At 51.4% G+C, this 26,369-nt stretch overlaps 11 protein-coding genes and 1 non-coding gene across 12 annotated transcripts; 8 read left to right on the top strand and 4 right to left on the bottom strand.

The window, feature by feature from the left end:
• Positions 1 to 494: 494 nt before the first annotated feature.
• PFLUO_LOCUS4291 (uncharacterized protein) lies at positions 495 to 1,136 on the top strand (the record flags this gene model as incomplete). Its single annotated transcript, XM_073781626.1, has 2 exons — positions 495 to 574; positions 638 to 1,136. The coding sequence occupies 2 exons, from the start codon at positions 495 to 497 to the stop codon at positions 1,134 to 1,136; spliced, it is 579 nt and encodes a 192-aa protein (XP_073638362.1).
• A 104-nt stretch (positions 1,137 to 1,240) lies between these two features.
• On the bottom strand, positions 1,241 to 1,870 carry PFLUO_LOCUS4290 (uncharacterized protein; the record flags this gene model as incomplete). The annotated part of the gene is made up of 1 exon (XM_073781625.1): positions 1,241 to 1,870. One exon carries the CDS (start codon positions 1,868 to 1,870, stop codon positions 1,241 to 1,243), a length of 630 nt encoding a protein of 209 aa, XP_073638361.1.
• A 1,781-nt stretch (positions 1,871 to 3,651) lies between these two features.
• Positions 3,652 to 5,769, top strand: PFLUO_LOCUS4289 (uncharacterized protein; the record flags this gene model as incomplete). Its single annotated transcript, XM_073781624.1, has 1 exon — positions 3,652 to 5,769. One exon carries the CDS (start codon positions 3,652 to 3,654, stop codon positions 5,767 to 5,769), a length of 2,118 nt encoding a protein of 705 aa, XP_073638360.1.
• A 355-nt stretch (positions 5,770 to 6,124) lies between these two features.
• PFLUO_LOCUS4288 (uncharacterized protein) lies at positions 6,125 to 7,630 on the bottom strand (the record flags this gene model as incomplete). Its single annotated transcript, XM_073781623.1, has 1 exon — positions 6,125 to 7,630. One exon carries the CDS (start codon positions 7,628 to 7,630, stop codon positions 6,125 to 6,127), a length of 1,506 nt encoding a protein of 501 aa, XP_073638359.1.
• Positions 7,631 to 8,352: 722 nt separating this feature from the next.
• Positions 8,353 to 10,287, top strand: PFLUO_LOCUS4287 (uncharacterized protein; the record flags this gene model as incomplete). The annotated part of the gene is made up of 7 exons (XM_073781621.1): positions 8,353 to 8,395; positions 8,462 to 8,584; positions 8,638 to 9,309; positions 9,372 to 9,681; positions 9,746 to 9,828; positions 9,896 to 9,981; positions 10,087 to 10,287. 7 exons carry the CDS (start codon positions 8,353 to 8,355, stop codon positions 10,285 to 10,287), a joined length of 1,518 nt encoding a protein of 505 aa, XP_073638358.1.
• A 337-nt stretch (positions 10,288 to 10,624) lies between these two features.
• PFLUO_LOCUS4286 (uncharacterized protein) lies at positions 10,625 to 12,089 on the bottom strand (the record flags this gene model as incomplete). The annotated part of the gene is made up of 2 exons (XM_073781620.1): positions 10,625 to 11,996; positions 12,052 to 12,089. 2 exons carry the CDS (start codon positions 12,087 to 12,089, stop codon positions 10,625 to 10,627), a joined length of 1,410 nt encoding a protein of 469 aa, XP_073638357.1.
• Positions 12,090 to 12,423: 334 nt separating this feature from the next.
• Positions 12,424 to 12,936, top strand: PFLUO_LOCUS4285 (uncharacterized protein; the record flags this gene model as incomplete). Its single annotated transcript, XM_073781619.1, has 1 exon — positions 12,424 to 12,936. The coding sequence occupies one exon, from the start codon at positions 12,424 to 12,426 to the stop codon at positions 12,934 to 12,936; it is 513 nt and encodes a 170-aa protein (XP_073638356.1).
• A 280-nt stretch (positions 12,937 to 13,216) lies between these two features.
• PFLUO_LOCUS4284 (uncharacterized protein) lies at positions 13,217 to 14,408 on the top strand (the record flags this gene model as incomplete). The annotated part of the gene is made up of 3 exons (XM_073781618.1): positions 13,217 to 13,705; positions 13,751 to 14,299; positions 14,352 to 14,408. 3 exons carry the CDS (start codon positions 13,217 to 13,219, stop codon positions 14,406 to 14,408), a joined length of 1,095 nt encoding a protein of 364 aa, XP_073638355.1.
• A 1,426-nt stretch (positions 14,409 to 15,834) lies between these two features.
• Positions 15,835 to 16,767, top strand: PFLUO_LOCUS4283 (uncharacterized protein; the record flags this gene model as incomplete). Its single annotated transcript, XM_073781617.1, has 1 exon — positions 15,835 to 16,767. One exon carries the CDS (start codon positions 15,835 to 15,837, stop codon positions 16,765 to 16,767), a length of 933 nt encoding a protein of 310 aa, XP_073638354.1.
• Positions 16,768 to 18,924: 2,157 nt separating this feature from the next.
• Positions 18,925 to 20,483, top strand: PFLUO_LOCUS4282 (uncharacterized protein; the record flags this gene model as incomplete). The annotated part of the gene is made up of 4 exons (XM_073781616.1): positions 18,925 to 19,552; positions 19,608 to 19,897; positions 19,958 to 20,245; positions 20,301 to 20,483. The coding sequence occupies 4 exons, from the start codon at positions 18,925 to 18,927 to the stop codon at positions 20,481 to 20,483; spliced, it is 1,389 nt and encodes a 462-aa protein (XP_073638353.1).
• Positions 20,484 to 21,038: 555 nt separating this feature from the next.
• Positions 21,039 to 24,359, bottom strand: PFLUO_LOCUS4281 (uncharacterized protein; the record flags this gene model as incomplete). Its single annotated transcript, XM_073781615.1, has 2 exons — positions 21,039 to 21,283; positions 21,350 to 24,359. 2 exons carry the CDS (start codon positions 24,357 to 24,359, stop codon positions 21,039 to 21,041), a joined length of 3,255 nt encoding a protein of 1,084 aa, XP_073638352.1.
• A 1,311-nt stretch (positions 24,360 to 25,670) lies between these two features.
• On the top strand, positions 25,671 to 25,744 carry PFLUO_LOCUS4280. Its single transcript has one exon. It is a non-coding gene; the product is annotated as a tRNA-Val (tRNA).
• The last annotated feature ends 625 nt before the right edge of the window (positions 25,745 to 26,369 follow it).

Genomic DNA, 26,369 nt, shown 5'->3' with positions numbered 1-26,369 from the left:
GATGTATCCACCCTAGGGATCTATACCAGACTTGCTGGAACTTGAAGCCACACCCCTTTGGCAGGGGTATTTAAGGGCTGTGGATGATCATGTACAGAAGATCCAATTCTAAACTATACTTGACTATTGCTACTATCCTTCCGCTCAATAACCACCTCATCTGGCATCCACCATGTCCGGGAATTATACCATTCCCACTGACAAACGCAACCTTGCCATTGCAGAGATTGTCATCTACTCTCTCATGCTCATCATACAATTTCCGATCAGATGCATCCAAGAATGGCGGTACTGGCATCATGGCAAGAACCAAAACTGGGCCCGCTGTATATTCTACTCCTGGTTCAGCATGACAGGACTGCTGTCGCAGCGTAAGTGGAATGTTCATTTTTGCTAGCTTACGGAAACAAACCTGCTCACTTGGAATATGGATGTGTCTAGTTCGCATCGCTGGCTCAGCTATGGTGCTGGCTTCCTCCCACCCTGACAAACCAATGCTCATCGCCGAAACCTCCCTGCAAAGTGTTGGTCTGTCACCTCTCTTATTTGAAGTCAGTCTTATTCTGCTCAGGTGGTAGGTCACTCATTCCCCAATGGACTCAATTATCCAACCGAACTGATGCGTCGGGCTCAATAGTGGCCAATCTGGAGAAATCGGACCCGGCAACTCGAAACATCCCCAGAAAACGCGCTTCGCTCTGCACGGCTTCCGCTTCCCGACTATCATCGGCATCGTCCTCACAATCGTGGGCAAGAATATCGGGATCCACGCCATGGCAGTAGCCGGGTCAATCCTGCTGGTTATAGCATTTGCCTTCGTCTGTGGTCTGGTCTCCTGGTTGGCAATGAAATCCCGCTCGACTCTCTCTGTGACTGGCCATCGAGGAGTTCTTTTAGTTCCGTTGGCTCTTCCGTTCCTGTTTATTCGGGTCGTATACTTCATTCTCCAGGCGTACGGCGGTCCAAAATATGATCCTGCGACGGGCGAGACGGGGATCCTGGTTGGTATGGGGCTTTTGATGGAGATTATCGCTCTGGTTGTGCTTCTGGTAACCCGGGTTGTGATTGAACCGATTTTTTCTGATGAGGCGAAGAAGACTGTCTGGTATGAGGACCCAGAGTCGGTCGGGAACTGAGCTGTATGATAGGTATATGCGGATCAACGTTTAAGAGTATAGCCAAAGAATAGTGTCTGTAATGGCATAGTATAATTCAAGGCTGCACCTCTGATCCAGGCCCATCATCCCACCTCTGAAAGGGTTTGTGACTGTGGAATGTCCTCAAAGTATTTTGGTTGTGCAGCAGCATACACCTTCGAGAATTCCCGCAGTCGACCCATAATCCAAACCCTGGTCTGAGGATCCGCAACTTCAATAGCCACGCGCAGAGCAAAGCCCGTGCGATATGGCCCAAGTAAGCCAGTGCTGCTGTACTCGACCGACTTGCAAATCTGATCACAGAAATAGGCAACCAAATCAGCATGCGGCCCAGGCCGGCCGCACACTCTCAAAATCTCATGTATAATCACCATGTAAGAGTAATAGCCCGTGTATAGAGTGGAGGACATGACATCTGAGAAGGTGAGAACAACAGGGAATATCGGATCATTCGTCGAAGAGGGAATTTCAGTGGGCGGGGGTGCGAGTTGCGAAAATTGCTCGTACCATGCCTCCATCTTGATTTTCATGTCGAGGGCTTCGGGTCCAAGTTCCGATATTGTCTGCATTGCCCTTTCCTTGGTCATGTCTGGTTCTCTGAGGCTGTAGAGCCTGTGTACGAGACTCGGTGTGAATGTAAAATAGGCGAAGAACTGCTCAAGGCTGTGGTGCAGGTAGACGGGTACGTCGGATGTATATTGTTCTCGCATCATCTCATGCCAGTCCGATGAGGCCAGGAAACAGGGTTGACCAGAAAACATGGAGTGCATCACAATCAATCCTCGAGCGTTCTTGAAGAGAGCATTGTCAAACTCGTTCCTATAACGATCAGGGCCCCTTATTTTGACCAAATTACTGAGCCCTCCCGCATGTTTCATCCACGACTCGGGGTCTTGGGTGTCTGTGAAAAGCTAGAGATGGGGTTAGAGCGTGCAGGCGGTCTTGTATGCCAGAATCTCACTTCATATAAACATAGCATCACCACGGCACAGAATATGTGAGAGGAGAAGCTTTCTTCGGGATTTTGTAAGGACCTTCGCAGTCTGTGCAGAGCTTCCCCATAGGCAGACCTGGAGTACCGAACCATCTGCTCATTTTGAATAACACTGCCACAATGGTGCGCGGTGAAGCACCTGATCGTTGCATCCAGGGTCTGGTTCTCCCCATAGATAGTTGGCAGGAAAGAAAACCAGCGGAAGAAGTTGTGGGTTGGGCTAGGAGCAAATGGATAGGAGATGTCATAAATCAGAATGTTGAGGCCTTGCAAAACGTTAGACGCCGGAGAGTCCAATGATGATGACAGTGACGAAGTCCTTTCCAGTAACATCTGGCCGGCTGCTTGGGCGCCATGTGGCGTATCTGCTGTCAGACTCCCGGTCTGCGCATCGTCCGACTCTGAATCCGGGAGACGCCGCCGTTGCCGGTATGGTTTGCCCTCAATGAATTTGAAGGAGCGGCCATAGCCAGGGCAAGGCGTGCCGTATCTCTCGCATCTTGCACAGCCTGGCTGTCTCTCATCGCACTGGCAGGTTGGATTAGCAGTGTGTCGTGGAGAGGTGATCAGAACAGGCTTACTTTAACTCTACGGGTCACACAACGGGAGCAACCATTGCTGCGACGTACGCCAACCATGTTGGATCATTTTCTAGCGATGTTAAAAACCGAGGGTCTGGCTGGCGGATCGTATACGAGAGTCGATCACATGACCCACCCAGACATGGACGAGGGCAGAGGGAACGGAACCAAGGTTGTCCTTCTTGGTTATCTGGAATTGCATCCGACAACTAAAAATAAACGGCGAGTAGGTATTTTCAGTATAGGGGCCTCACTTTTAAACTACGATCCCTATCAAACAGTGAGAGGTAAGGAAGGATCGTAGAGGACCTGTTCGATAGAACAATAATAACAAGCAATATCTCTCGGATCCTCATAATCAATCTACTACTACATAATACCTGCTCATAATGCCTATAATCATGACCACATTGCCCCAGAATCAAGAGATCAACATGCGGGTATCACAGACCGCAGGAATGGAAGCTTTCTCGAAGATCCTAGAGGGGGGAAGGAGTACAGAGAAATCTACCAACACCGAGCTCAAACGAAACTACCGTGTCGTACAAACAAATCAGGTCGCAGACAAATGAATGACTGAAACCCCTGAGTGTGTTGCCCGTCCACTGTTTCACCCCATCCGGTTAAGCCCGCGATACTAGTGGGTGGGCTCAATACTTTCTTGCCTGGCCCTCCCTTCTTTCTTGAACTTTCCCTTCTCCCTTTGCGTGCATCGTGTCTTTTTTCTGCCAGCGTGTCTTGACTCACCCGATCTTTGTCTGCTGTCGCGTCTTCTCGTCTTCTGTCCCACGCGTACCGCCGATCTGGTCCGTCTCCACAACACACCCCCTGTGCGATCTCCCGAGCCACTGCTACCTCCTGCCAGTCGCCTCCATGCCCATTTAAACGCCGTTCCTGCCTCCCAGACACCCAAACAACCATGTCCGACAACTCTGGGCCCGGGGTTCGCAACCTGCTCGCCAGGTTCGAAAGCAGCAGCCCAAACCCCGTCGCCTCCCCGCCTTCGCGTGGTCGATCCCCTATCGGGTCCGATACTTCGGGTTCGACCCGACAACTTTCCAGGGTCCGCGCAAGTTTTGTGAATGTGGATGGCGCGCTTCAATCCAGCCAGGCCTCGCCCTTGAGGAAAGCAAGCGGACGAGATGAGGGTGCGGCCGATCTTTTTGGTCCCAAAATAGGGAGTGGGGATAGTGTTGTGTCTGGCCGGGAGAGTGTCGCGTCTCCCTCTCCAAGTGGTGGCCAGGACAGCATCCAGAAACTGTCTCCCGAACTGCCTGCAAAACAAACCCCCCAAATTACTGCCCAGAATGGCTCGAGCAAGGAAAACCTCCCTGCTCCAGCTACTGAGGCGCTCTCCAAGCCAAAAGAGCTCCCTGTCCGACAAAAGGAGTCTACCACGACATCTGCGCCTACTGAGAAGCTGAGCGCACCTTCACAGACAGTCAAGAAGCGCCCATCCACTGTCGGCTCCACCAAGACGAGTACATCGACCAAACAAGCAACTCCCGCCGCGACTTCGACCACCACCAAAGCTGCCAGCTCCAACAAGCCCCCCTTACCTCGAGAAGCTGCCAAGGAGCGGACCACCGCTCCCGTTCGCAAGCCGAGCCGTGCGTCGCTCAACCCAGCGACGAAGCCGACGGCGCGGTCGACTCGAGGCGGTACACCTTCACAGGAAAATACAAAGCCCGCAACGGCCATCAGTCCTCCCTTTGTCAAGCCTCGCCCCAAGTCACCCACGAAGCCTGTGCGTTTGCCAGCCTCGATGACAGCCTCAACCCAGGCATCAGCGGCCAGACTGGGGAACTCACCTCCCTCGACCGGCCGAACCAGCACAACTCTCGCCAGAAAACCTTCGACCCTCAAATCTGCACCTGCCGGGCCGCGAGCAAAGACGCCCACGGCATCCTCTGTGCGCAGACAATCGTCTCGTCCCTCGCTTGCTGCCCAGCCGGCGGCTGAGCGACCAAGCTCTCGCGTCAGTGCTAATTCTCGCGGTAGCGATATTGGCACTACCAAGCCAGTTAATGACGGCTTCCTCGCGAGAATGATGCGACCAACTGCCAGTTCCGCCAGCAAGACCCTCGATAAACCCGATGCGAAGCCTCTGGCCAGGGCCAACTCCACGATTAGGCCTCCCAGGCCGTCGATGGGAAGAGTTCCGGATCGCAGTGCATCTCAGCTGAAGCCAAAGCACAGCGCGACACCACTTCGTCCTCAAAGCGAGAAATCGCAGCCTGTGAAGAAGAACGTGCCCATGCCAAAAGAGGAACCGAAGCTCGCCCAGCCTGCTCCCGAAAGCGAGAAGGAGAATGTGGTTGAGCCTCCAGCGGCGATTCCAGAGGAGCCTACTCCAGTGTCTGCCGAGCCAGCTGCTCCTGAGAAGCCTGCTGCGCCTTTGGAGAAGGAGACCGCTGCGGCACCCGCTGGGCCACCTATCCCAGAGATTGCCGTGGAACGTGCTGCAGAGCCCATCGCTGAACCAAGTGAGCCAGCACCCGAGCCTGTTGCGGAGCCCCTGGTTGAAACTGCTTCGGAGAAGTCGGTCGAGCGAGCTTTCGCGGACACGCCTGCGGCGACTACTGCTGAGCCAGTTGCTCAACCTTCTGTTGAGGCTCCGGCCGCGGCCGTAGTCGAGCCGGGTGCGAACGAGCCCGAAGAGCAAGCTGCCGAGGCCACAACCGCGACGGAGGCAGTGGGGGAGAAATCCGCTCCAGCACATGTTGAGGAGCCTGTCAAGGAACCAGTCCAGGAGCCAACCCCAGTCTTGAAGGCGACCGGCCATGCTGAGATCGCCACCATCGAAGATCACGAAACCCCCAAGCCCGAGTTGGATGCCTCCGAGTCGCAAGAGCCTCAGCCCGGTGCTGCTGTCGATACTGTATCGGATTTAGCAACCGAGGCCACCGTTCCTGAACCTGTCCCGGAGCCTGCAGAGACCAAGAGTATTGACGACTCGGTGCCCGCTGCGCAACCAGAGACCGAGAGCAAAGAAAATGACGCCGTGCTCGACGTGACTGATCTGCCATCGAATTAAGTTGGATGCGGAAGAGATTTGCCTTTCTTCAAATTTCAATCTACCGTGTCTTTCATCTTGGACAATTCTTTTGGAACCCCACTTTGATCTTCTTTTAATCTATACCCTTGGCTATTGGACTTGGACAAGCCTCCAAGCCTCTTACATTCTTGTCCTCGGAGCATTATACCTCTCCAAGAGAACCCATTTTTTGTTTTCTTTCGTGTCATCTTCAGTGCCTTCACGGGCACTGATTGAACTTCTTCTTTTTTGTTTCGCGAGCATATCATTTGTTTAGCGGTCAGGTGTACATGGACTAGGATTTTCACACAAAACATTGCCATTCTGCTCTTTCACTATGTCTCAACTAGGCTTGTCACAGGTTGGACAAGATAACAACGGCATATGGAGGGACCTGGACACTCTTGCCATTCACCTCCTCCGTCCGCCATGGTCCACCGCCAGTACTCACGTCAACAGTCTCAGCCCTCGCCTTCTGGAAACCCGGCGCTTGCACCAAGGCACTCTTGTTTTCTTTATTGATCAACAAAACCTTCTGCTGTCCCTCCGGAGTCACAAAGCCTTGCACATGTAGCTGAGCATTGTCATTGTCCGTCTTGACAAGCTTATTCCCAGGCTTCAGGCTATGCTGTATCAGCTCCAGCACTCTCAGTCGGGCTGTAGGCAGCCCCGTCTTCCAGTAAATCAACGAAACAGAAGGATATTGACCCGGATACCCGCTCAGCTGGCTCTCACCCACAGCCTCAATCCCCAGCAGCGCCATCCGGGAAAAAATGTAGGCATACACACCCCCGCTCCACACCCAGTACTCCTCCGGAATCGTATACCCGGGATAGATCGTGGTCGAGCCCAGGGGATCCATAGTGCCAATCTCATCCAGTGTTGTCTTGGTCTTTGGCGAAATCCGCTTGCGTACGGCCTCGATCGCCTCTACCTCGCCAACGAACTGTTCCGCCATCTGGAAGCTCTTGGTCGCTTCATTCTGCGTCGTCGAGTTGGTTGGTGAAGAGTAGAAATGGTAGCTGATCCAGTCCAACGGTGTGCCGGGTTTATGGTTATCCGGGTTGAGGAATCCCGCAACACGGCTCGCATTACGGTAGGCCATGGCCAGACCGACGAACTGCGTGCGCGGCGAGACTTCATGGATCGCTTCGGTGATGACATCGTACAGCGTGTTATACAACCCGATGTCAATCTCGTGCTCGGCCTCCGATTCGTTCAACACTTCCCAGTACTCAATGTCCAGATGGTGGCCCGAGTGATGATACACGCCGCATTCATCCGTGAACCCGCCCTTCACATACCACGACAGCAAGCGGCGGTAGTAATCTGCGACTTCCTTGCCGGAGGGATCACGCAGCTTGGTACCATTATTATAGGAGAAGTCGATGGCATCGACGTCGTGCGGATACGTATACGGCACGTCGCTCACCCACATCCAGTCCGGGGTGGTGCTGAAATTGATAATGTGCGACACATCGGGGGTGCTGTGCAAGAAATCAAGGAGGAGCTGGTCCGCGTAGGTGAAGTTCCAGCTTGTGGAGCAGTGCGTCCCGTTCTTTACGGGCGGTTCTAGCTCGACTACTGCTAGCTCCGGGTAGGGGAACCAGGGGACGTAGCGGACGTAGTTGCTGGATACGGTCCGGAGGGAGTTGAGTGCGTTTACGCGCGTGCTGCTGTTAGCGAGCAGTGGTGGGTTCGCCACGGATTGCAGGGTTGCCGTGGTGCGAGATTCGATGAGGACATTGCCCCAGTCGATATTGATGGTGGAGCCATTATGGTCGCGACGCTGGTGGGGAATAGGGCGCAGAGCGGAACACGATGCTGCCAGGGCAGCAACTTGCAGAAGATGAGCGATCATGCTTGCGCACAGTATATTGTTCTTCAATTCGCAATGCAATTCAGTTCACCTAGTTACGAAGGTGTCTGTCCACAGAATATGGAGATGCCACTACCGCTATATTTATACCAGCCCTCCCCGCTCATCTCAATACAGAATGAATGTCACCTAAAGGAAACTTAAACGGGCCAAAGATCTCCCCAATTACAGGATTCTGAAAGGCAAAAAAAGGAGACCCCTGAGCCGGACAACAATAGCCCGGATGCGACTGCCTGGCCAAAAGTCCGAGATGTCCGGGACCAGACGAGTAGGTAAATACGTCAGATCGACAGTTCTGCCCCCTCGCACGGATCATGGTCGGCGGTAGGGTGGATATGAAAGGATTCGTCAGCATAACGGGAACGCTTGGCGTAGGGTGTGGCGCTGGGATGGGCTTAACTAGCGCTTAGAGGCGCTACAGAACTATGAGAAGGATTTGGATCTTCTATATTTACACGTTGAGAAGTAAATATCTCTGCGACAGTTGTCTATGTTACATTCACAGCATTATTTCCAACCCCTAAGATGCGAAGGAAGTGCGGAGACCCCAGATTCTCCACAGCGCCACTCTCCGGCCCCGGGCCCCTTTGACCCGAAGCGCCGCCACTCCTCGGGACAGTGTCTTGCGAACAGAATGAATTAAGGTCAAGCCGGGTCGCGCCATCTTGCGTCCTGCAATCTCTCCGATCATATCATCGAGAACGATGGGCCAACTTCGTGGACGCATTTTGCACTGGGCTGTGACAGGTATGTCTCCTCTCGTCTTCATGGCGGTGTCTGTCCATCTATTCGTCATCACTAACCCGACTCCAGCTGCAAGCTGTCAGGCCTTTCTCCTCCTGGGCTATGACCAGGGCGTCATGAGCGGGTTAATTGGAGCCGATAATGAGTTTGGAAAGCAGTTCGGTCATCCGAACGCCAATATGCAGGGCATCAGTTCGTCAATCCTATGTTCAATTTTCTTCGCGTACTGACCAGTCGTCAAAAAGTGACATCGATCTATGATATTGGCTGCGCCGCCGGCTGTATCCTCAGCTTTGTGGTCGGCCACAAGTACGGTCGCAAGAAGATGATCATCGCCGGTGGCTCGATAATGGTGATCGGGACCATCATCCTGGGCTCGTCGTACACCCGCGCGCAGTTCCTCGTCGGGCGCATCGTCACCGGTCTCGGTAACGGGATAAACAGCAGCAACGTCCCAGCGTATCAGAGCGAGATGGCCCGCGCCGAAGTCCGCGGTATGCTCCTCTCTGCCCAGGGCACGGTAACCATCGTCGGCCTCTGCATCGCATACTGGTTAGACTACGGCTTGAGTTTCGTCCCGTCGCCCGTCCAGTGGAGGTTCCCCATCAGCTTCCAAGCTTTCTTTGCGGTTTGTCTCGTCGTGCAGATGATCTGTCTGCCTGAGACGCCGAGATGGCTCTGCGAGCAGGATCGTAGTGATGAGGCGGCGCATATTCTAGCCAGACTGCAGCTAAAGCAGCCGGCTGATGATTCCTCGCAAGAGGTGGTCTTGCTTCGCAGGCAGATTGAGACAGCAATTGCACTAGAGTCGGCTGGTGGGCCGTTTAAGTACAGGGAGTTATTGGCTGGTGGGAAGGTTCAGAATCTCCGCCGGATGATTCTGGCGGGACTGATTAATATTCAGCAACAGTTCACAGGTGAGATCTCTGTTTTGTTTGGTGAACCTTTTGGAGAACTTGGTGTCTAACATGAACAATAGGATCGAACATGATCAACTACTATGCTCCGGTCGTCTACGCCAACGCCATGCACTTATCCCGGAACCTCTCTCTCATCCTAGGCGGCTGCACTTCGCTCACCTACCTTGTCGGCTCCATTATCCCGCTCTGGAGCATGGACCGCTTCGGTCGCCGAGCGTCGCTCATGTTCTCCGCCGCGGGACTTTGCTTCTGCTTCGTCATGACGGCCATTTTGCTGTCGATCGGAAGCAAGCCCTGCGCCTACGCCGCCACGGCCTTTGTGTTTCTGTTCCAGCTTTTCCTCGGTATTGGATATTTGCCGGTCCCATGGTAAGCCCACTTCCTCCTTGTGGATTGATATATTGCTGGGGATATACTAAAAATCCATGATCAGGTTCTACCCCAGTGAAATCACCACAACCCGAATCCGCGCGCGAGGCCAGGCATTCGGCGGTTTCGTGAACTGGATCTGCGTCTGTAAGTCGGACGCAAAACTCTATAAAGTATAAAATCGTAGTAGCAGCTAACCTGAGCCTTTGCATAGTCATCGTCGTCCAAATCACACCGATAGCCATCGACAACATCCAATGGCGAACATTCATTATCTTCGCCTGCTTCTGCTTCTGCTGGGTATGTAATCCCTCTCCATATGCCTCCAGCTGTCCCCATCCTGTCTCAACACCAACAAAGGATCATTATCATGATAGATAATACTGACTGACTATCCCCTCGCAGATCCCAATGGTCTACTTCTTCTTCCCCGAAACCAAAGGCCTCGAGCTGGAAGATGTGGACCACCTCTTCGAAGCGGGCGGTCTTACGGGTGGTGTCTTTGCTTCAAGGGGATACCCCGTTCGGCCGGGCTTCCATCGCACGCATCCCAATACGGAGAATATGGAGAAGCCGCTTGCAGAGGAGTTGGAGACGGGGGTTTAGGAGGGGGTTTGGTAAGCGTCGGTGCAGCATATATATGGATGGGTCTGGGTTTTTGGGCTCCGGATAGAATGGCAGGATTTATCACACAGGTGGTCTGTATAATCGAAAGTGGGATATTGTACTGGAAGCTGTATTTCTTGATGAAAACAGTAGCGCTATACCATTTCTTCGTTATCTCAAGTGACATTCTCGTTCAAGATCACAATCGTATCTGCAATACTCATGCTGGTACGGCTCAACAGCTGAGCCAGCTGAGATTCAAAATGTCATGAACAGTCATGAAAATAGTATCAACAGAACGAAAGAGAGAAAATGACAATCAACACTCCCGCACCCTTCATCCAATTTTCTTCTCCAACTTCTTGAAAAACCGATTCACCCCACTCTCCAATGATTCCGCCCGTTCCTCCAGCTTCCGTGGTTTCTGACCCGGATTCTTCATAGCCTTCTGTGCAGCCTTCTGGTAGTGCGAACCAGCCTCCGCCTCCGTGGGCCGATACACCTGGCTATGGACGTCATATTCCGTGCCTGTGCGAGGCACCTGTGCCTGATCGTACGAGTAATTCGAATACCCGGCTATCGGAGGCGGATGTCCCGTTCCGAATTGCGGCGGGGACTGCGGACTGCCGTACATCTGTTGGCCGTATAGGTGAGCATTTGGATCCTGGGGAGGTGGGGCGAAGGCCATTGTCCCCGGTGGAGGTGAGGCCGGGTTCCATGGTTGATTTTGGCTTCCATGTCTGGGGATGGATTGTGTATATGATGCGGGTAAGCCGGGGCTTTGCAGACCGGGACTCTGCATTGGGTGGGACAAGCCTGCGCTTGGTGGTGGGGAGGCGTATCCTGTTGCTGCGGCGGTGGGGGGACCAGAGTAGGGGAGTCCTGGTACAGCTGAAGTGGGCGGAGGAGCGAAACCTCCCGGAACCTGGTTTGGAGGCGTGAACGGCACGCCGTGGTCGGCTGCTGCTGCGGCAGCGAGTCCAGTACCCTCCGCGCCGTCCTCCGGCGGCGGTGTCTTTTCACGATGTCGGATTGGCTCTGGGGCTGCCGGTGCGGCGGGATTATAAGCCAGTGGAGTGAAGTTCATATCCTGCTTCTCATCGACCAAGCCCTGCTGCGTAGTACTTTCAGGGGCACTGATTGGAGGAGGTGCGAACGTTGGTACCGCTACCGCTGCGGCTTCGGAACGTGAATTAGGCGTCTGGCCATTCTGATACGCTGGGTCGAAGATGGCCACGCTCTCAAGTTGCTGGACTACACTGCTCAGCGGCTGCTCTGTAGGCGGTGCGCTGACCATCCGATCTGATTCGATCTGGGCGCCCGGCAGGACACGGCCGAGCGTGTCGAGGAACTGTGTTGCATCTTCCACAGTCCAAAAGTAGATGTCTATCGTGTGCAGGCGGACGCGAGTCTGGTCTACGCCGGGCAGCTGCCAGTCCTGAGGAGTCGCATTTGGTCGTTGCTGGGGAGCCGGATGATAGTCCACTACCACCGTGCAGAGAGTCGGGAATTTGGTCGAGTGACGCACATGGATGCTGTCTAGGGGACCATGGAATGCATCTTGGTCGGTCGTGCCTGGGTTATTGGCGACCTCGATGCGCGACCTGCTGTTCGTATCACGGTAGATGTATAGATAGGAGCCCTTGTCAAAGCGATGGTTCAAGGGCTTCGGCACGGGCGGTGCAAAGTAGTAGTGCAGGTCGGCGAAGCTAGCATACAGCTGGTTAGGTGGAAGACAGACGGACTGTCGCTGTGTAGACTTACACCGTCAACACACTCTCTTCGCCAGGTAACGGGGGCATGATGAACTGTTGGAGAAGAGATGCAGTGATGAAGAGAGGGAGAACTCACCAGAGAGGATCGGTGAATTAGGTCGCGCTTTATAACGAGAGAGGGGCAGCTGTAGGCGCCGAGTGGGCGCTTAGTTCGATGTGACGCAGGTCACCAGTACCTGTTCATCACACGGATCGGCACACAGTGGAGAAGTACCCGGTACCTTCCTCGGAGTCTCGGTTTCTCCGAAAATTTCCTTCCCCAAACAATCCATCAATCATCCCCAATTCCATTTCCACGTCCACATCCTTTCCTCTAGACGACCAGCGCTATCCCTGCTACCCTCGCAGGCCCGGGCAAACCATGTCTCTCGTCAACCTCGCCCACGTTTGCTCCCACCTAAACAATGCCACCAAGGCCCGTCTCGGCATCACCTCCATCCCCAACAGCAAGATGCATCTGAACCTCTGCCTCGCCCTCCAGCACTCCGGTTACCTCTCCTCCGTCGTGCGCGGCGGCCCAATTCCTCCCCCGCCACACCCCATCCTCGGCTACCCGGCCATGAACGACGAGATCGAAGGCGTCGAGCCCATCACGCAGGCCAATGTCGCGTCGCGACGACTCTGGCTGGGTCTGAAGTACTGGGACAACAAGCCCGTGCTGGGCAAGCTGAGCATGATCAGCAAGCCCAAGCGACGGATTGTCCTTGATGTCGAGAATTTACGCCAGGTCATTCGCGGCCACAAGGCGAGCTATGTGGATGGACTGCGCTCGCCTGGCGAGAATATCTTTTTGTCGACGGATCGGGGAATTCTGGAGTCGCGCGAGTGTGTGGAGAAGAGACTGGGTGGTTTGCTGCTGTGTCGCGTGCTATAACCTGGGGGTGGTGTATTTTTTATTTTCGGATTTGCATTTGGCCCTGGAGTTTGTCGGTTGCGCAAAACTTGTCCGTGATGACACTGTGTATATTAGACCTGATCTTCTTTTTTCTGTCACATTCCCCCATGATATATTTTGTTGTATAGGCTATGATATGGAAGATGTTCCCATTTGATGCTATCCAAGTCACGCGACAGGCCATAGCGTGTTCGGCAACAACTAAGCGCGAACCCCCGACTCTGGTTAGGTTCGTCCGGTCAACACCTCCTTGATAACCATGACGAAAGCAGGCGTCTTATCGTCGAAAAAGATCCTTGTCTCAGGCGGCACCGGGTTCGTGGGCTCGGCTACCGTGCGCGCCCTGGCAGAGAAATATCCCGACTGCGCCGTCACTGTCCTCGATCGCAGTTCACCCCACCCGGAACATGCCCTCCCTGACAAAACCGCATGTCACCAGGTCGATATCACCTCCGCAGAGGAAGTCAGCAAGGTCCTGCAAGTCGTGAAACCGGATATTGTCGTGCATACCGCGGGCATTGTCCCAACCCTGCCGGACCGGTTCGGCAGAGGGCGGGAACGAGAAGTGTGGAAGGTTAATGTCGAGGGAACGCGCAATATGCTCAACGCAGCCAAGGAGGCCGGTGTGACAGGTTTTATCTACACAAGTACCTGCTGCGTGACGACGGATGATTTGAGCTTGCCGTACCCCAATATCAACGAGGCATGGCCCACCTCTCCACATTCTCTGATATACGGCGAGTCCAAGGTAAGACTATGCTTCTTTTTGTTATGCACTGCTAATCATGACCAGGCCGCAGCTGAGGCGCTTGTTCTCCAAGCGTCAAGCAGCTCGATGGCAACGTGTTCCCTCCGGCCCTCCGTACTCTGCGGACCAGGCGATTACCAGCTCGTCCCATCCATCCACGCCTGCATCGCCAAGTACGAGACACCCTTTGTTATTGGCGACGGTCTGAACCTCTGGGACGTGACATACGTGACGAATATCGCAGACGCGCACATCCTCGCAGCGGAGAATCTAATGACCACGCGCACCGCCGCCGGAGAGTCATTCTTCATTCAGAATAACGAGCCCATCACCTTTAGGGATTTCTGTCTGGCGATCTGGACACATTTCGGACACACACCACCCTTTGAGGTCCGCATCCCCGAGGGTCTGGCTTACCTGGCTGGTTTGGCGTGTGAGAGTGTCACCTGGGTGACGGGGGGCACGACCACGTTGAGTCGGGGGAGTGTGAGAGATGCGTGTGCGGTGCGTTATGCGAGTGGGAATAAAGCGAAGGAGATATTGGGGTATGAGGCGCGCATTGGCATTGAAGAGGGGATACGTTTGAGTTGTGAGGTAAGTCGCGTTCAAGATCTGGATTGTCTGCAAACTTACCTGAGCAATCCAGGACTATGCCCGTCGTTTGGGGGTAGAGCTTCCTATAAAAACCATCAAGAAGCAGTGAGAGGTTGAGAAATACTTCTGTGGCGGCGGCTCGCAAGTGATACCCTAGTTATTAGTTTGGCTGTTATGATCTTCGTCTTAACGGAGAGGCGTCTACATAGGATACCAAAGTCTGTAAATATCCCTGCCAAATATGCCACTTTGACCTTCAATATCACCACGAATTATGATTGAATTGTAACTACGTCATGTTGGAATCCACCGATTTTGGTACCCAATGTATTACTACGATTGTCCTCTGGTCTTTTCGTTCTTCAGATCTGAGATACTCTATCTTTAGAGTTTGTGCTGCAAGGACAGTCCCATCTAGATTGCCCCTATGATAAAGCTGGGAGTTGTTCTTCCCGTTGTCTCTTGTTGATGCAGACCGATCTAGGGCCAGCACATGGCCCATGCGCCGCTTACGGCGAGACAGCATTGGGCGTCAATCCCCAAAACCACCCCCAAATGCATGCCCAATCAATACCACGCGGGATAAGCTAGGAAGGACATGTTTGGGCATCGAGTCGCATGAAACACAATAAAGAATACCGGAATCACGAGATACTACTCCCCACAGCAGCTCAGTCTCAACTCCGTCTTCTGCATTATCTAACTCCCTGGGATACTCAATGGATGCCCTAACTCCCAACATTGCTGCCCAATAACCTTCATCCAGGCAGGATTGTCGCACCAATATAAATGGTGGCGCTAGCTGGGTATCCGGCCCCTGTATCATTGGTTAGCAGGCTATAGAGCATGGAGACTAACAGCGTTGGGTGGACGGGAGGAAATGTTTAGCAGACGATTGTCAGCGACGATCGAATCAATATGCAGTGCCCGGTTTTCCTAAACCGAGACCTTTGGTAGTTTCTTGCATGTGGCACAGAAGGAGGCTCTGTCTCCGGGCGGCGCTGTGTTGTGCGTTGTACACCTGTGCCATGCGGCGTGGATAATACTCATGGAAATCTCCACTGTCGCCACCAGCGTAAGTATTGCTTTTGGCGCGGCTCTCAGTTGTGCTCGTTTGATTAACTTTGTCAGACTGGAAATTCCCCCCCGGTCAGGCACTAACTCCATATCCTGAGCCCGGAGGTTGGAACTAATTGGGTATTTATCACGGGCATGGCCACTTCTTGGACTTTTGTCCTTCTTGACATCCTACCATCATCATTACACCTACGTTGTTTCGGTGGTTGAATAGGACTTGCTTTGCATACCCAACTGCATTTTGGGTAGGCTCACACTTTACAGCAACATTATGTCTCATCATTCGTTGTATGGAGCCCCGGTCAATGCTCCCATCATCTACCAACAAAGGTATTTCCAGCTTGTGGTCCCTCGGTTGTTATTCTCTTTCGAAACATCAAGACCTTTTGCTGAACGCTGGAAGGCCTCCTACTGCTCCGCCCCCGGGATATGCGTACAGAGACAGCCGTCAAATTACCATGGACTCTCCTACCCATCCACCGGATTATGATCCCCGTATCCATTACCATGAAGCCCCGGTTCCTCTGGAAAGTCACGGACAGGCCATGAATGGACCCCCTATAGGCCGTTACTCTTACCCGCTGGCTGGCCACCCATTACCCCCGGCTCCCATGTACCATTATGATTGGAACCAAACGTCGCACATGCCGCGCGAGTCCCAGAGACACGGCCTTGGGGCAATGACAATGGCCACCACAGAGCCCCAGCGGTATATCCTGGAAAGAAACACCCGGAACTTTAGGCCCAGTTCGCAGGGCGGGCAGGTAAACGACCAGCGCGCAGAGCGCCAACACCACCACACAACCTTGAGCCAAAGGCGATCCTCAGTCCGCGATGAGTTTGATGGCCCCCATCAGCTCTTAGATCCTCCTTCCCCGCGGACCCTAGCAGCCCAGGAAAAAGAGCTGCCCGAGCTTCCTACTAATCTGGACGCCGCAGAGCAAGACAAAATCCTTGGACATGTCAACGACCGCCTCTCGCAATGCGCTTTTGACTTCGTGGCAAGATACCAGTTCCGCATCCCCATCGAATCAGACAAGAGGCTCGTGAAATCCCCCTCGGACCGTGAGTGGACGGAATGGGTACATCTGCTCAAGAGACTGGCGACCACGCGCCGCATTCCCACTCGCATCCTGTATAACGGCCAGATCAAGCAGTTGATTACCGTCTTGGAGAATTCCCTGGAAATGCGCCATGCCGCAAAGCATCAGTCTCGTCCCGTTAAGGATGATCGCAACGTCCTGCAGCTTATCTCTGCAGGAATCCAGGTTGCGCGCATTCTCAAAGATCCTGGTGCGATGCATTTTTTGGATCGGCTCTATGCCGAGACAGAGAGAGTTATTCAGGAACGTGGCTCTACTCGGAGGGTGAGGTTTAGCTCCGTTCAATGATCTGATTGTTGGTTGGATGGCCATTTTCGTTTCTTTCGCTTTACTATTACTGGATAATTTCCCATGGATTAATCCTCTTCCTGGATGGACTTTCTTGTTTTTTTTTTCAAAGCCATGGATCATCAAATTGCTTTTGCCCATATGGAAGGCCGTTAATGGAAATTGCCACGTCCTGGATTGTCGTTGTTTCATAGTCTCATGGATTTATAATCTGCTGGCCTTGCGGATTAGGGCTTGTATACCGTGGTCACAGACTCTCACTCCGGATTAATCTCCAGACCAGCCAGGACCCTCGAATATTGGGTGGATCACGCCGTACTCTTTTGGAAAGCCTTTACTGTTGTCATTTCTTCCTTCTTGCTTTTCCACTGGTGGAGTCTATTATGGAATATCGGGTTGTACTTCACTTGGGCAGGGTGTCTCATATTTGTCTCCACTTGTCAGTTAAGCTTGAGGGATTCTGTTACGCGAATTGGACAGTTTTTGTCTGTCTCACGATCTCCAGTGAAGACCCACAAGACGCGAAATACGTAATTTCGACCGCTCGACGCTGGTGCGAGACTTGCGTAACTTTTCTTGCCACGCAATGAGTTTATTTGGTATAATCATTATTTGCTAAAATTACTCTTTTGGATCCAACTTGAGCGTAATTGGCCAGTGGCCACAGTTTTGCAGCGCTTAAGAATGAGTAAATTTAGGCCTATCGGAAAGTTTCCTTTCTATTTATAAACATAAAACTTGAGTGTAATTGCTGTATCCACCCGTTTCGCGGACACGTTGCGTGAAGCGCCTCGACTGGAACAAAACGCACATGAAGAAAATCAGTGACCTATTTGTAACATAGTATCTGGCCAGACTCCCAGTGTTCATTTCAGAGAGGACCACGAGGTTTCCGTTGTGAGAAAGGTATACTCCGATCTTTCGACCTGAATAACATTATCACTGTTAGAAGATCATCCATAGCCTCTTCTCGCCCAGCTTCCCTGACATCAATCTTACAATCTTCATCTCCCAAGTAGTATTCACGTAAAATTACATATCGCGGAGCAAATCACCACTAAAACCATCAAGAAGATCTTAGATCTTGAGCAAGTCGTGACTTAGGCACTTCACAACGAAGCACTGTAATCTCGATCAATTTCTATATTTAGATGCAATCCTCGCCAGCATGAAAGGCAAATAGTTTAGAGATTCCGCCAAGCCGCAGACTAAATTTGGAATCCGTAGTACGGGTACCTTTCAATCTTTTACTGATTTTCTTACGGCGGAAAATTAATACCATGAGATGGCGTGACCCTGAGTTACTAGGCAACCTCCGGGCGTAGAACCAAACTGAGACAGAAGTAGCAAATCTCGGCCAGGATCTTTCCAACTCGAGCGAATGTTGGACTATGACAATATAATATAACTTTTCCTGGTCTAGAAATCGATGGCAACAAGTCATGATCTGATTATTCGAGATGGGGCCGTCGGAGGCTCACGTCTCGATGCTGACGCTAGGGTTCTGAAGGCGCCTTGGCTCTTGGCATTTCTAGCCCACGTGAAAATCAGATAGATCTCACTGGCTTGCAATTCAGTTCCTGCTTGATCGACACTTTGGGTCCCACAACGCTGTTGGTTCCGGCCTCAAAGTCTCTACACTACCTCGATGCCAAGCCTTCCTCTTATTGAACCGGCCCAATATAATTCTAAATCAAGGCACCTGCTCACATCGTATAGAATTCAAGAAACGCTCAACCCCACCTATAAAAGTAGAATTAGCCCCCAGACTTGGCACTAACCACAGTCTCCCTAATTTATTTTGTTGGTTGAACTAAACATTATACGTTCATCCTATACCCTGTGGATCTATGGACCCTGTTGCGCTGGAAGGATCGTTGGTTGGAAAATTGTGGGCTGAAAGGATTTAAGCCAAGAATCCTTCTGAGCATGCATGATACTATGGAAAGATTGCAACCTGCTAGCTTTACTAACCAGACGCTACAGAACGACGAACTTGTGGCCATGGACTTATAAATATCTTCAGGATGGGGGCGGGAGGTATATAAATCAGTGAAAATCTTCTTTAGAGATAAGTGTTCAAAAGACAAGAGTCTCCGGATCTATACCATCATCAGCACATCAATTTTCTTTATTTGCGGTATAACCTGTGCAAATATGTTGCGACCAGGCCTCCTATGGACGGTTGCTTTGGCAGGCACCGCTATCGCTGTTCCTCATAAGCGTGGTGGCCCTGACCTGCCTGTGACTTCTACTCCTCTCCCCTCTACCTCCCATACTTTGTCTACTAGTACAACCGCATCGTGTACCGCCGGCGATACCTCTTCCACAGATGGAGTTCAGGCTATCCTTGACTCTACCGGTACCAATGACTGGCTTGATAAGCAGCTGGAAACTCTAGGTGGTGAAGACGACTGGGTCGACAAGCTATGGGAGAAGGTCTTCCCTAACCAGGGAACATCTCCTCTCAGTGGTTGTGGCACCGTTGGAAGCAACTGTGTTCCCGATGAAATGTGCGGCAATTACCCAAATGAACAGGCATACTGGACTTTCACTGCAGTTGGCATACTTCACAGCAAGATCAACTACGTTCATGAGAAGATTCTTTGGACTGGTTGGCTAGATGGCCTATCGATTGATCAGATTTCGAAGGACTTTTCCTCACCCCCACCGGACACAACCTGGATTAAGTGGCTCGCAGCTGCGATGACAATTGCTGGCGGGTTTGGTACCGCCGTTGATTGGAGCAAGGGGCTACGTGGAATGATAGGCATGGCTGGTGGCTGTACGTCTTCTTAACTGACTATGGTCAAACCTGTTATATGCTAACAGCCATATAGCTCTTACAGAGGTTAGCACCTTGCAGGATCAAAATGGGGGGGACGATGTCGACACAACATCAGTTGAAAACACGCTCAAGAACTATATGGGTTCTGCTGGAGACTATCTTTCTGCTATGTTGGCAAATGCAACCGGCAACGGAGACTCTGACTACCTGCCAACCTCCGCGGATGATACCCTATATACCTACGGGACCTCTAAATTCTTCGAAGATCCCTCTATTCTTCTTGCCGAGAACACGGATAATTCGTCTTTTGTTGCGGCTTTTGATGGGTTTGCCCAGAATGTGGTACGTCTGCAAACCTCCTAGCAAATTACTGGGTACCACTAATACACCTGTGTACTATAGGAGAAGAAATTGGTCGATGTTGCCATGAAATCAGCCTGGTATGTTCTGCTTATGGAGAATGATGTGTCAGAAAGCGAATGCGACTATACCGGCTCCATGTGGCTTGAATACCAGTCCGGAAAGTCCGGTTGTTTCTACTTGACAAGACCGCAGACTAGTCAAGGTTGTGATAATGATGACCCGAGCACTTGTCAATTTGATGCCTGGGAAACCCCATGGGACACTCACAATTCAATGGATAGTGATGTCTATACCAAATTGACTGACAATTATGGCTATGATTTGGAAGTAAGTAGCTCTGAGATCGAATCAAATGGTCGGAATAAGATACTGACAGTCGCAGGCCTACTTTAACTCTCTGATCGACTGCAACTTCAACGGAAATGGGGAAGTGGATATGACAGCGACCACTGATAATGGTGCAATCCCTCGATGCTTTTATTCCCTGTATGTGAGAAGCGGGTATTGGCAAGAAGATCCTAGCAGGCCAAACAGTTATTATTATCTCACGTTCCAAGACTGGTAGGTCAATCTTGACTCCGTCTTCGAACCTAGCTAGTGATGCAAATGAGACCACCATTCTTCTCGAACCGTTACTCTATTTAAATAATTGTCCTGTCTGGACTTTATTCCCTGCCAATTAGTTCTTAACAACCAATCTATCAGCTTCCCTGCTGTCTATATACACAAATCTAGGTCTTTGGCAAACTCTGGGATGTTTTGTATAATATCATAATATACTGCCCTCGCTAAATTTTCCTGTAGAACCCCTGGTTGTGCTGTTAAACCTGAAGCGTTCTTGTATAGAGTAGTAGAGTAGTAGAGTATGGCCGCGATTTTGACCCGGATTTATATGGTCTTCATTAGAGCTAATGGAGCCGTCGGGTTTCATGACTCTTGGAAGAAAATGGAAAAAAGTATTTCAATTTTCGGACAATATCTTAACTACTTGTATTCTGGACTACGGTTGGCTTCGGGGTTCTGTGTTTAAAAGCTGAATGGCGCCAGCTACTACGGAGTCAGTAGTATTGCGCGTAAGGTATGACCAATTATAATCACGAGAAGATGGTTTAATATCTAACTAAACTCGGCGCTGCAGGATAGCCTGCAACTCTCGTCGCTTAACGGGCTTAACGAGGAAAGTGTTAATACCAGAACCTAAAGCTTCCTTTTGAGCACCAGCACTATCAAGTCCAGTCAAAGCAGAGATTATTGTAGGTAGGCATGCTTTTCGATCCGATTCGGACATCCCAGCACGGTGTTCTTTCTCCAAGCGGCGAATTTCTCGTGATGCTTCGAAGCCATCCATGACAGGCATTGAAATATCTTATATCATCAGTATCGCGGGTTGAACAAAAAGAAAACGAGAGAGGCGTGACTGGCGCAACATACCAATAATGACGATCTGGAATAATCCAGGATGAGCCTTGTATATATCAACTGCTTGCGCTCCGTCCTTGGCTGACTTGTATTCAAAGCCTTCCTTTTGAACATAGGCACAAAGTAACTGGAGATTAACCTCATTATCATCAACTAATAAGACAGACGGCTTTTGAATCTCCGGTGTGTCTTTGTCTTCCTCTTCCTCATGCTTGGAAGGTGATGTTGGCCCAGAGGCATGCTCTTGATCCGGTTTCGGGGGCTCTGGATATTGGGGCTGTAGACTTCTATCCTCCGGTGTGCCCATTGTGTCTGCCGTCGGTCGCTTGCTGATCTTCATTCTATCTTCAGGTGGATCACTGGCTTCGATATCAACAGGTAAATGGGAGGATTGTGGCACCTCTACCCAACGAGTCGGCTCGTCGTTGCTGTTTTGTCCGCACTCTCGATCACGCCGTCGTTTTATGCACATACTTATTGCCCGAGCTAGTTTTCGAGGCCCACAAGGCTGGCTCACAAATTCAAAGTATGCCGTTTGGGCTCGGCTTTTAGAAGCAACAAACATGCTGTGAGCTTCTTCCGGCGATTGGCAGATGACGATGACTGGCGAGGTGCAAGCGTCTCCAGTCTCGAAGTGGTCAGCGAGACCGAAAAGATTTCTGCCTTCTACGTCCTCACAGTCCAACTCCGTCTGGACAGCCAAGTAGAAGTCGAAGGGAGCGTGTTTCCCTTCTAATGGCGATAAATTGGTCACCTCTAGACCAAACCAGTCGCGACACATTCGTTCCAATGACGAATACAAAGCCGTATCGCGTTGTGAACGGAGGGACTGTCCAAACCCTAAGACGCCGATTGTCTTTCCCTCAGTGTTTTTCCTTAAGGTTGGGAAGGAATTCGCTGAAGAAGCATCGGATCGTGTGGTTGACTTGATCAGTGGTGTTTTAATTGAGATTTGAGTGCCTAATCCCTTGGTAGACTCAATTTCGATTGAGCCACCGAGGAATGCGACGGCCTGGCGAACGATGCTCAATCCTAACCCGCTACCGGATGCCAGAGGATCCTCTTGTTTGAATGGGCTGAAAAGGTCGTTTTGCAAAAATGTCGGATCAATGCCTTTCCCGGTATCCTTCACAGTGATAGCCACCTCAAAGCCATCTTTTTTCTTGCTAGCAGTCTTGCGTGAGGGTCCAGTGGCGCTCTGAGATGATTTCAAACCAAGGTAGATGTATCCTGAGTGTGTATATTTGAGTGCATTACCAAAGACATTCATGAGAATTCGTCTCCAGGCCCCAGCGTGGGTGTAAAAGTCCCACTCCGTGTCTGGCTCAATGTCAAAAATGACCGTGACCTGACTGGCGCGAGGACCAACAGGCTCCGCCTTGCTTGTTTGTCCGGCTGACCGCGATGAAGACTCGGTCAGGGCTGGGGGAGGCGCCTGTGGGCTATTATAGAAGCAGTGCCCGGCGAATATACACTCTGTGACTTCCTCAAAAATCGCATCCAGCTCAACCTGCGATAAAGATGACTTCGCACCGAGAGGCAAACTTCGCGGTATGCTCGGATTCTTCCGTCGCCTTCCGTTTTGAGAAGTGTCGCCTTTCCTGTATTGATCAATGAATGTAAGGTCAAGCAGACTGTTGATGGTATCCAGCAGAGTGCGACCACATGACTCGACCGTATGGACCATACCATGCTGTAGGGCATTCATGGCTGTGTCACTCAGAATATCGGCCGTGCCTAGGATTCCGTGAAGAGGATTCCGCAGTTCGTGCGTGATACTGCTGATCAGATTGGTTTTGGCCTTCTCCGCCACCTCCACATCAACTCGGCGAATTTCAGCCATGATACTATTTGCAAAAGCAGAGGTGTAGACAAGTTCATTTTCCAACGTGAAGATACGATCTGGCTCATTCGTCCAGATCAGCGCTCCAGCAAACCATCTGCTTCTGTCCGAGTCCCAGATTGGCAAAACGAGAATGTTTCTAGCACCAGCAAAGATTTTGATCAAATCATCAGCATGCTGCTTGAAGCCTGGCTTGTGTCTCCGTTTGCCAATTGGGCGATCTTCCTTGGCAAGAGAGCTTCTATCATTTTCGGACCCCGATAACTTCTGCGATCGACGGTCACTGTCCTCGGAAACCGATCCCAGAGCGTTGTAAGTGAAAATCTTCCCGTTCGGGTATCGACGAATCAGCGAGGTAAACAGCGGTTCTGGTACCAAAACCGCGTCACCAGCTCTTGTCTCGTCATTGATACTCGACACCCTTGAGCTTGATAATCCTAAGCATTCAGACACACTGGGGTTATCGGGATCGGAATCTTGTTCAGCGTCGGAAATATGTCGCCGAGACGATGAATCTGAGCCAGTGCTCTCGTCGCTGCTTGACGTGTGATCATTGGAACCGAAGCCAGACACCTTGCGCTTAGTTCGGTCGACAAGGCTTCCGAAGCGCTGACTGTTTGCGTCAAGAAACATGACGCCCTCCGCTCCGATTGACTCTCTGAGCAGGTTTGCTGCACGCGAAAAGATGTTTCTGATGCTGACTGGGAGGGAGTCATCATGTAAGCTACCACCTGCGAGCACGGCTCGCGTAGAGTTTTCTTTTTGAGAGAACTCCATTCCAGAATGTTGGCTATGGTTATCTCCTTGGCTGCGCTGTGCTCTATGGCCGGAGCTCGTTGATTGGTGCCTCCAGCTCGAAGCGTCTTTAGATGAAGGATTCCTAGCCAGAGGATTCTTAGTCTTCCCAGATGATTCTCGGATGGCGAGAGTTTTCTGGCCTGTTTCCTTCTCAAGCTGTTGCAGGTCCTGTTGCTCAATATTCAATTGACCCTCCGCAGAATCTCCGGACTTCTCTGATGCAGCATGCTGTGCGTGGGCTTCGTGCCATGAATCACGAAGTGTGCTCCTGCCTTCGAGAAAACTGCCCAGTCCAACGATCATGCGTTCGGCTCGGTGGTTTCTGATGGTCGTTTCCTTCATTACCAAGTGCTCCATCACGGTCGCTGCCATGTCCTTCATAAACTGAAGAGAGTGTTGATCGGGTCCAGATGGCCTCGCCTTGCTGTCCATCACACTCAAGGCACCGATTTTGAACCCCCGTGGGCTTGTAATAGGGACTGCCGTATAGAAACGCACTTCGGACAACACAGGTTGCAAATTGGAAGTCCTGAAACGCTTATCTTGGGACAAATCCAGAACAACCAAGGTGCTATCATTGGCAACCCCATCATCCTGCCGATGTCCGTCAGGCGCTGACTCGACAGAGTGGCAAATGCCTTTCTCTTTCGGAAATACACAGCATCCCAGCCCTAGTCGCTCAGGCTCATTTGCGACGCGGCCACCGATGAGACTCAAAGTCGGAGTGGCCTCTGCCAACACGTGTTGATGGGTGCGGTCAAACAAAGAGATAAACGCTCGCTCGGTGCCCAGCCGAATCGCTGCTAACTGGGCGTAGGAAGTCAACGCAGAGTCTTGAGACGGCTGTGGAGTGAAGTCGTCACCACTGGCGCGATCAAAAGGGGCATAGTGCGATGTAAAATGCTCGCGCGGAATATATCTGTCAGCGACCGACGAGTGGTTAGCCAGGTTACTCTATGATTGCCAGTCTCGAATACATTCGGGGACCAGGTCCTACTTGTAAAATTCTCGTTCTTGCGCGAGTCTATAATGCGACTGCGCACCGAGGCCTATGATGGCAGCCATGGCCGACAAGACTTGTCCTCGTGGAAATAATGTCAAGGACCGAGGCAGGGATGTGGGCGCATTAAAAAATCAGGCTGACCCGGTCTCCCAACCACAGGACGTAGGTCGCGTCACTGGCCCAGAAATCCCAGTTTTACAGTCACCTGATGTGAAAATCACGTGGCTCTAGGGAGATGTCGTAAGTGTCGCCGGCGAAAACAGGTTTCAAGATCGGGCCCCTCACATTTTCAACCCCATCCAACCTCAGGCCGTTGCGGAACGCAAGGTCTGCCTACCGCTCTGGGTCTGGGCCAAAACAATTGTGATTAAACCCTGAATCAGTACTCCCCTGTGACTCTAGATGCGACTCTGAGCAAGACAGAATCCGCAATCTCTTAAGGCGTCTAAACAAGCATACATAGATTAAAGGCCATTTAGTGAATCCATGATTTGTAGTGTTATCAGTCGTGCTGTTGACCGAAAGCGCTGGTGTACAGAAATGTAGTAGCTTATGGCCATGGTTTTGACTCGGATTTATGTGATCTTAATTAGAGTTGGATTGGGTTTCATAACGGTACGTGCTATCACTTGGCTTCCTATCTAAGGACTCTTGGAATATCATAGCACGTTCGGATTGTATATATAACCGGCCGGATGGTGTAGTTGGTTATCACGTGTCGTTAACACCGACAAGGTCCTGGGATCGAACCCCAGTCTGGTCAATTTTTTTAGTACTTTATAGCTCTAAATATCATCTACCCGTTATGCGGACCCTCACCTAGGCGTATTGGGTCACTCCTAGCTCATCGAAAAGCAGTGGGGATAGAGGAGTCCCGATTTCATTTTAACTGTAGCGATTCGACCTGAATTTGATTCTAACTGATTATGATATTGCTGTTCGATAGTTCACCACTCCCAATTTTCCGGGTGAAGGTACCATTCTGGCTCTCTGCTTAACTTCGCCAGTCCAAACTCGACGTAGAGAGTCTCTGCCTATTCAAATTTACTGAAAATTGGCCAACCCCTTCGGAATCCCGAAATATGACTGTAATTCGTTAGTATATAATTCCAACGCATTTATATAGCATGCCTGACGTACAGATTGCCTGTAGGCTGATTAAAGATGATCTCCGAGGGTCTGGACTGACCCAATTTTACCCGGTAATCAAGTACCTGCCTTTTCATTATATTAGTATCCTGTCTGTCTGCCTACCTAGAATTTGCATAGACTTACTCATAGGCGGCACAGAACTTAGAACGGATATCTTTGCGTGCGGTGACATCCAAGCCCCAAAAGAACTTGGCTGTCAGAGGCTCGCCAGGCACCTTTCCCACACAAGGTATCTA

Source organism: Penicillium psychrofluorescens (assembly GCF_964197705.1).
Source record: "Penicillium psychrofluorescens genome assembly, chromosome: 3".
Classification (NCBI taxonomy): Eukaryota; Fungi; Ascomycota; class Eurotiomycetes; order Eurotiales; family Aspergillaceae; genus Penicillium; species Penicillium psychrofluorescens.
Note: the sequence above shows the minus strand (reverse complement) of the source record. Positions and strands in the feature narration are given on the sequence as shown.